Raw genomic sequence first — 9,887 nt, 5'->3', positions numbered from 1 at the left:
TTCTGGAGTGTTAACAACCTAAGTTTGTAGACAAAAAATTAGAGAAAAAGAAGGGCTGCAAGGATAGCCAACATTCTGGTCCTAGTCTTTCGAGGTCAGTGAAGACTGAGGACATAGGAGAACCTGTACTGTAACATCATGTAATCTCAGTTGTGTTCCAAATATTCTGATCAAGGAGATTATGGGGCCACAAGAGGAAAGTGATCGATGATGTAGAGTGTGTCTAAGGAGAGTCACATGGAGAGAAAACATTCTCTCAAGCTTTCACAGAGAGCCAATTGGTCAAGCAATTCCCGTGAATCATCTACATGGCTGATAACTTGACAAAGGATCTACAAAGTGTGGTACAGGGTTTCAAGATAAATCTTGAGGGGACTTGACTGACCTCATCAGATACAAAAGTTACATTTATTTTTATATAGGTCTTGCTTTATCTTGGTCTTAATCATCCAGTAGAAAGGTACAAAGGGGTGAAGGTATAAGGGGTGAAGCCATGTTGGTACGCTGGGCTGTAAAGGGCTCAGGTCAACAACTTCTGATATTGCCAGTCTTACGGATAACCCACTACTATTATGGAGCATTGGACTATATTTGAATATTTTGCTGAATTCCCACACCTACAATATTTAAATGACAATGGACTACCCTTCTCTGACAAAACTAATCAAAAAAGGGGGATACAAATGAATGACCATTTGTATTTGGATATTCAAAATAGTTAGGATTGATATACAGCTACATTCTCTTAATTCAATGAATAAGATTTGTTCTAATAGGGTTTTTGGATGGGAAGCCATGTCTGCATCTTGTACCGTGAATAACCACTGAAACAATAATGTTCAATGTAATTATTGAAAATGTCCTACTGATCGGTTTTGAAACTGTCTCATTGTTATTTGCTTCTCAATAACATTATTAAAAAAATAATTGCTGGAAATAACCCAGATGCCCTTCAACTGAAGAATGGATAAAGAAGATGTGGTATTTTTACACAATTAAGTATTATTCAGTTATAAAGCAGCACAAGTTTCAGTCTTGTGTTGTTAAATGGATGCAAGTAACTTTTTTTTTTTTTTTTTTTAGGGAAAGGCCTACAGGGTGTTCAGGGTCTCACTACTAGACTGGACTCATAATGATCCACCTGTTTACAGTCTCCTGACAGCTAGGATTACAGGCACGCACCACCATGCCCAGTCTACAAGTAACTCTTAAGTGAAATAAATCAGACCCACATGTGCAAACATCTCACTTCTCAGTGTGAGAACCTGAAAATGAAAAATGGAATCTGAAGGGTACAACAGATAATGGGAAAAGAAAATAAACTTATTCAAAAGTAAAGAAAGTTACTGAGTTGAGGAGAAGGACAGGAGAGGGATTGGGGGAAAGAGATGTATCTGTGTATGTAACCAGAATTGTTTGGACAACTATACTGTGCATTTCTGCTGGTCTACAGAAAGGAGCAGATAATACTTTAATTTGTTTTGTCTCCTTTTTTCAATTGTTTGTATTTTTTCTCTCCTTAATTTCTTATGCATTTCTTTCTTCTTCCAATTTTACATTCATGTATCTGGTAATACAAATAACTGTTTGGAAGATAACACTATGTATTACAACAAATACTGTGAAATACATAATATTTTGTTAAGTGAAATTCTGTATCATACAGGAAAATATGATACTCTTTAAAAGAAAAGAACCTATAACCTTTAAGTATTTTGTCAGCAAAAAATAAAGTAAATACAATAATGAAACCTTGCTTTTCTTAGGAAATTTTTTCTTTCAAATATGACACCTGGGAATGAGCTGTTACTCCATCACTTATATGTTATATGGTCATGTTGTGAAGTAGAAGCGGTGACGGTACTGATTTCATGGGGATAACAAGACATGGACGAAATGATACATACAGAACTCTGCTTCACACGGATTAGTCATTGAATAGTAGCAGGGGGCTCTTGGCTGCATGGCTATTACTACTACCACTGACCACACATTGTTATTAAACCTGTTCTGAGCTTCAAGGGGAACAATACAGTGGGAGTTCAGTTATAGTATATAACATGAGTTTCAAAATAGAGAGATAAGTGATGAAGAATTGAGGACTGCTTCCTAAATTTCCTACTGAATAATTCATTGAGCTCGAAGAAACAAACCTGAGATGAATACGCAACATATAAATACTACTAAAATTATCTACTCCCACACCGAGGGTTTTTGCAGGGAAACTAGTTACAGAATGCAGAGAGCTCAACAGAATCCATAAAGAAATGGGTCTGCAGTTTTGGAAAGCTGCCTAACAGTTCTTTCTTTCATAATGTATTAGCAAATGTTCTAGCTTGGTCCGCCTTTATACATTTTCACAGCAGAAGAGTGAGGTGTCATTCATTTAAAGTATGCAAACAATGTTTACGTAAGTCAATTTTATAATTCAGTATAAAAACCTCTCCAGGACTAGCTGTCACTGTGCATTTAAAAGCATTGCCTGAGTGTGGCCTTAATGGCAAAGAGAGAGAGATGGCCTCATATACATCCATGAGGCCACTTCCACAACAAGACAGAGAATGTCTCCACGGTGCCTACTGACTTTCCCTCTGGTAATTCTATAGAAACTTTTCTTCTCAACCTAGCAAAAATATGACCTTCCATCACCACAGAATGGTTTTGCATATGGTAGTATTTTGTGGTGAGGTTCTTAATTTATCTGTGTTGTGTGAATTTGAATTCATTTTTACTGAGTAACTGTATTGCATGGACATGCCAGTCACCTTCTGGGGGGCATCTGGAATATTTCCAGGCTTTAAAGGTGTTAGGAACAATTCTGTACAGGTGCTTTTGTGGATATAATGTTAGAATAAAACTTCTGGACTATAGGGCTAGGGGTAGAATAACTTTACTTTAAAATCTCCTAAACAATCCTACACAGTAACTGTTTGATTTGTTTTCCAGCAACAATTTCTGAGATTTCTAATTATTCTACCTCTTTCTCAATGCAGAGGTTGTCACTCAAGACTTCAGTCAGAAGACCCAAGAGTAAAATGTTTTAATTTCCTGAAGATTAATGAAGTTGAACACTTTTGTTTCAATAGTTTCTTGGACATTTCTATATGTCTCTTCATATAGTCTCTTTTCAATTCTTTCCCTAGTCACTGGGTATGCTTCTTGTTACTGATTTGGAAGAGTGGTTCATATAAAGGATATATATGATATCTTTTTCTGATGTATGTATTTGGAATATTTTTTTCAATCTGAAACTTAGCTATTCATATTCTGAGTATTCTCTTTCATGAATATATTATTATTGTCATGTGTATTTATAAACTGTTTCAGTTACAAAAATAGCTTTACATATATTCTTGATTAAACATCAAAATAACCTGACCTGGAGAACTCAAACTATCATCATCATGTTACAGATTCAGAAATTGAGGTTAAGAGGTTAAGTTATTCATTCACATAGCCAGCTCTCAGCAGAGATAAGAATTTCTGATGCTAGGTTCAGCATTCTCATATTTACATGACATCCAACTTTCCATGTTTTTATCTCTAATTTCTCTCCTTACTCCACAATTCCTAATAGACTCCTTTACTGAATTTAGAGAATAATCAAATTGATACAATTTGTAAATATGACATAACATATGCCAATTCATTCAAACTTATAGAAAGCATATTAAGATTTATTATCATTTTTTTATTTTTCCTTTTTATGCCACTTTCCATTAATATTTATTAGTAGCTTACCTGTCTTGCCTTAGGCTATGGCACATTCTCAATTTTATTCACTAAGGTGCTGATTTTTAAGCAATTTTATATAGCACACATTAAAATTCTCTTCAGGGCCTAAGTCATTCCATGTCCTAAAAAACTTAAGGTGCTTTGAAAGGCCATCAGATATTTCTACTGTATTACTGAGGGCAATAATGTCACATCCCAGAGGATGAAAGAAATCATAAGCTTACCATGCATTTTCTTTACTACTGTTGTGACTTCAAGAGACATGGCTGACGGAAGTGTAGAACAAAACGTCAATGACCACACATACAAATAAAAATGCATGCATGTTCAAATTCTACTTAGATCATTACCTTTGGATCCTTGTACAGAAAGAGGCATCCATCTCGTAGAACAAAATATCGGTCTTGAAATTTGTTCCCAGACAGTATTTTAGATGGCTCTTCTTTGATTTTCAAAATGCCTTCCTTGACACCTTTTTCTGAAAAGTATAGGATTAGTTTATTTTTAAAGTTGGTTATATTTTCACATATTTGGAATACAATATAAAACATCCATATGTTTTTAATTTTGTTAATAAAAATAATTTTCTACAACATAGTAGCGCAATGCGAATTCTTGGGGACACCACTCATCAGAAATACTGCTCAACTGCACTCAGGCCTGCAGTGCTGCCCAATTAGCCACAGGCAGGTGAGCACACAAAACATGGGTCGTGTGAATTGAGGTGTGCTGCAAGTATAAAACACACACCTGTACTGAAAGCTTCCTTAAGAGAAAAAAAAAAAAAAAGTAAAATATAACCATTTTAAATGTTGCTTACCTGTAGAAATGATGTTTTTCTATGAGAGATGAGGTAAGACATACTAATGAAACAGTAATTTCAATTTTACCTCTTTCTTTATACTTTTAAAAATGTGGCTGTGGAGGAATTTAATATTATATACAGCTTACATTATAATTCTCAAAAGTACTACTGTAAACAGTGCAAATGTACAGATAGGAAAGGAAACATCTCAAAACTCTAACTCAGGAGTCCAAGAATTCTAACTCAGAAAAAAATCTAGAAATTCTCATGCGATTAGAAAAACTGCTGTGAATATGAAAGAAGCAAAAGCAAAATCATTACAATAGCATATCTGACAATGAGATTTCATATGCAGTATGGTCAGCATAGTACACTTAGACATCATTTAAACTAATTCCATTAAAAACACTTTTATTGAGAAAAAATGTTTTATTTTATAATGTATAAACTATCAATATATTTTTAGTCTGAAAGTTCTTTTTATATTTTTTAAAGAGTACAAATTACATTTAAAACAAAAAATTACAAGTGATACAGAATTTTACTTAAAAAGCAATATGACTTTCACAGTACTTGTTACTGTGTTGACAAGACATAGTGTTGTCTTCCAACCAGTTATTCATATTACCAGAAATATGCATGTAAAATTAGAAGAATAAAAAAAGAAACATATAAGAAATTGAGAAAAAGCACAAACAATTGAAAAAAAAAAGAGATGAAAGGAAGTATTATCTGTTCCTTTTTATAGACCAGCAGAAATGCACAGTACAGTTGTCCAAACCATCCTGCTTACATGCATAGATAAATCTCTTTCCCCCACTTCCTCTCCTATCCTTCTCTTCAATTTAGTAATTCTTTCTTTCCTTCTGAATAAGTTCATTCCCTTTTCGCAGTATTTACTGTACCCTTCAGATTCCATTTTTCTCTTTCAGGTTCTCACACTGAGGAGACAATATAATGTTTGCACATGTGGGTCTGATTTATTTCACTTAAGTATGTTCTCTACTTGCATCCATTCACAGACAAAAGACTGAAATGCATCCTGCTTTATAGCTGAATAATACTCCATTGTGTAAAATACCACATCACTGGTCATTTAAGGAATGCAAATTAAAACAACAGTGAGATTCTATCTCACCCCAGAAAGAATGGCTAACATGAAGAAGTCAGCCAATCACAAATGCTGGAGAGGCTGTGGAGAAAAAGAAACACTTCTTCTCTGTTGATGGGAGTGCCGACTGGTACAACCACTATGGAAATCAGTGTGGAGATTCCTTAAAAAGCTAGGACTGGAGATCCCATTCAAGCCAGCTATTACCCTCCTGGGTATTTTTCCAAAAGAACTAAAAACTGATACCACAGCAATATATGTGCACCCATGTTTATAGGAGCATAATTTGTTGTAGCTAAATCCTGGAATCAACCCAGATGCCCATCAACTGAAAAATGTATAAAGATATGGTATTTTACACAATGGAATCTAAATGTTTTTATTGAAACCCATATATTCAACTGTGTATTTGAGGAGTGAAGAAGAATGGAAGGGAAAAATGAAGCAAAAAAAAAAAAAATGATACCATCATTAGTCACGGTATCATTTTATGCTTTTCCTTAAAATAAAAGCAAAGAAACCTATATTATTCTGCTGGCCTCTGCGCCTCTACACTGCATAATGTACATAAAAGTGGCAGTGTAGAATAATATGTCAGGCCTAGAGGCCTTAGCAATTTCCTACAATTAAGGTGACCAAATTTTAAATATCCATGCAGTGTCTAAATTTACAAAGTAACACGAAAAGTTTTCTAGAAAATTTCCAGTCTTAAGATCCAGTTTATTTCATGGGAACTCTTTACTATAATTAGTATCAAAAAAACAGAAAACTGAATCATAGGAATATATTTTTATAATTGAAATGTTAGAATGTAATAAGTGGAAGAAAAATTCCCAGAGTCAGTATATGTCACTGATCTTGACTATAAATTTGTCATGATATAATACAACCATATATCTACTGTCCTTAGTAAAATGCTTGCCTAAATTAGCATTTTGCCTAATTTAAGGTGTGCCACTTTTGGCCCTTAAGTTTCTCTCCACAGACCTCATCATAAATCTCCATGCAGATCCAAGAACTGATACCACAATACAACACAAACATAATGTAGTTCACCAAAACAACAACAACAACAACAAATATAGTAACATGTTCTCTGAGTCAAACACAAAAACATTTAAAGGGTATTTTATAGGTAAATACAAAAAAATATACTGAACAATTTAGAAAATACTGGATGTACCTGAGAATTTGTTTGAGAACAGGCACATGGAAAAAGTCATTAATGATAATGTTGCTTTAAAAAAAATAACCAATTTTACCGCGCCCCAGGGGTGCACTGAGATGGCCATTGAGACGGGGCATGGTGGCATCTGACCGTACTTTCAGTGCTTGGGAGGCTGAAAACAGGAGAATCACTACAAGTCTGATCTATGTGGTGAGACCCTATAGACCCTGTACTAAATACATAAAAAACTACCCAATATTAAAGTTATAATTGAGTTATGAGCTATATAGTATAGTATAACAGCTTAACAAAATACATCTACACCTTCATCATTATAATTATTGTTCGAGTTAGTAAACCTTTCAAATTTTATCAATAAGGTATGACCATATGCCCAGTGCCTAGGTAATTCATTCATAGGTCTAAGAGCGAGCAGATGTGACAGTTAAGGTGGATCCTCAAACTGATTAGCTTAGAAGGCCCCTGAGGATTAGTAAGGCACACTTACAAATGTGTCGGACAGGTCAAGATGGCAGGAGCTGGGAGCCGTATTCTATCTGGTTCCTTTGCCCGTTCCTCTATGGCGGTGTTTCCCCAGTCTGCTTCCCAGCCTCCACAGGGTGTGCAGGCTTGCTCTGCAACTCCTCTGTACCCTGAAGCTTTTGCCCTGCAGCCAGCCAATCAGACTAAATCCCTTAAAATCATGAGCCAAATTAAATCTCTCTTTAAAATTGTGACTCTACGGTATTATATCCTAGCAACTGAAAACCTTAAGTAACACACAAAACTATTATCATAAGTGTGGTCATTGGTGATTATCTGACAAGTTTATAAAGCAGTATCATAAAATTCTTTCATCTATACTGTTACAAGAAACACTAAACAAAGAAAAATATTTTCATAAACAGGAGAGATTAGTGTAAAAAGAGAAATCAATGATGAATTACTTGAACTATTTTTATGTGCTTAAAAACTTTGCAAATATTCGGTCCTAAAATAGTCATTTATTACATGCTGTATTTCTAAGCTTTTATTTAAGTAGGCTTCATTTAGATTTTCTCTTTTTTTGGATAAATATATTTACACATCCTTTAACTTTTCTATAGTAGATTCCTGAATGAAACAAGAAAGGTAATAAAACTTTCCAAAATGACAGGACATTCACAGTCCATACAGATATCAAGGACTGTCATGAATTTTGAAATTCCACTTGAAGTAGGCTAAGTCTTACCTTCAACTTTTTAAACATCTTTGCCTTTAAGAAGATTTGATGGGAGGTGAAATGTGACTAATTTCAGCTAGAGTATGACTTTTAGAATCACATTTTTTTCCTGAAATTTTCTGTAATTTCTTAAGTCTACTGACAGTAAAAAAAGCTTAGTTTTCTACGTCTGAATATTTCAGAAGCACTTGCATTTTCAACTACTCTACTCCAAAGCAAATGTAACTTAAAAACACAATACAAAGCAACCTAAATTTATAAACACATAATGATCTGCATTTGAGTTACAACTTAAAAGATTAAAGGCCTTTCTTCTCCATTTAGATTACAAAGATCTGATTGGCATGAATGAAATTCTTGGGGCAATTTTAAAGAACTTTAATGATTAAAGTAAGACTTTAGCAATATAAAATCACTTATTATGGAGTCATACAGAAGAGTCAATTTATGGTTTCCTTGTGACAGAGATGTTGAAGCTTAATGTAATAGATAACAATAATAAAAATGGTTTAGAGTAGCTAAGACAAAAGTTTAAATAGCAACTTAAAATGAAGTTTCACTATTCCCATCTCAGAGTTTCAGCTTTTAATCCATAAAGTACAAATGAAATCTGAAGACTATGATCTTTTTTCACGTAATTAACTCCTCATTACAATAATGGCAATGGCAAAAAATGTGTCTGAGAACTACAATGCTGCTTTTGAAAAACAGATCTGATTTTCAAGTAGAGATAAAACTTTCACTGTCTTATACTTCTATAAATGGAAAGTATTCTATCTAATTACCTTAAATGAATGAGCAGAAATTAAATGTTCAATGATTCTAAAACTTCTACTTATGCCTACACTTCAAATGATTCAGATAAAGAGAACTGAAGAAATTAAAACTCTTAAAACTATAACAAATGGTTATTATATAACAAAACTTGATCTAGAAAATGATGAAAGCTTTGTATCAAATTTATCCCCGAAATTCACAAAATTACCAAACAATCAGAGAACGATATGGTAGATGAATGGTAGATACACAGATGTAGAGGCATACAGATAGGAATATACAGAAAGACAGCCAAATTTGAGGTAATGAGGTACCAAATACTAGAGGATGGAATACTTTGCAAAGGATGGTGTAGCATAACTTCATGCTTTTGTGGTTTTTAGTGTTCTTGCTGGTGATTGAAACTAGTGTTCTGTAGGTGATAAGCAAGTGTGCGAACACTGAATTGTCTTTCAGACACAAACTTTGTTTTACTAAGTTGTTACATTACCTATTTGTTACCTAGAGAAAATATGGTTGTATCCAACTAACTCATTTTCAAACTGTTAATTTTTATTAGGCCCCTAAAATAAAAATTAAGAACAGAAAGAAAATCTATATATTACTCCTATTCTGCTCTGAAGAATAATTGTTCCTTGGATGAACCAGTATTTTCTGCCAACAAAGTATGAGAGAAGTCATATGTGACATTATTTTTCTTTTAGATCTCAATTATAAGGGGTAGTAGATATAATGAATGTAGTAATAACTTTCAAGTATATGTTCACTGTGATTGATTTGGGAGACATTTGTCAAGTCAGAGACATAGTAGGGTAAGTAAACTACTCCAAATTTATCACGAAGTATATCCCACAGAAATAAGATCAAAGTTCTTCAAGATACAACTACAGTGGGGAAAATCATGACTTAAGAAATGAACTTCAAAATAAGAATCTTTAAAAGGACAATTCTAACATTTTAACAATTCAAACATTCAAACAAATGTTTTACTTACGGTTCAAACAACCATAATTAAAATCATTTTGCTTTCTTTACAGGAAAAGAAACTACAGTATTTTAAACAGGTTAT

At 33.7% G+C, this 9,887-nt stretch overlaps 1 protein-coding gene across 3 annotated transcripts in view; it reads right to left on the bottom strand.

The window, feature by feature from the left end:
• Nucleotides 1-9,887, bottom strand: part of Arap2 (ArfGAP with RhoGAP domain, ankyrin repeat and PH domain 2) — a 195,872-nt gene that overhangs the window by 34,179 nt on the left and 151,806 nt on the right. For all 3 annotated transcript variants that reach the window (XM_004624513.2, XM_023699120.1, XM_023699116.1), the window contains one exon: nt 4,086-4,213. In XM_004624513.2, coding sequence (XP_004624570.1) covers nt 4,086-4,213 — 128 coding nt within the window. The remainder of the gene's footprint in view (nt 1-4,085; nt 4,214-9,887) is intronic.

This window comes from Octodon degus, unplaced genomic scaffold, assembly GCF_000260255.1.
Source record: "Octodon degus isolate 3935 unplaced genomic scaffold, OctDeg1.0 scaffold00006, whole genome shotgun sequence".
NCBI classification, from domain to species: Eukaryota; Metazoa; Chordata; class Mammalia; order Rodentia; family Octodontidae; genus Octodon; species Octodon degus.
Note: the sequence above shows the minus strand (reverse complement) of the source record. Positions and strands in the feature narration are given on the sequence as shown.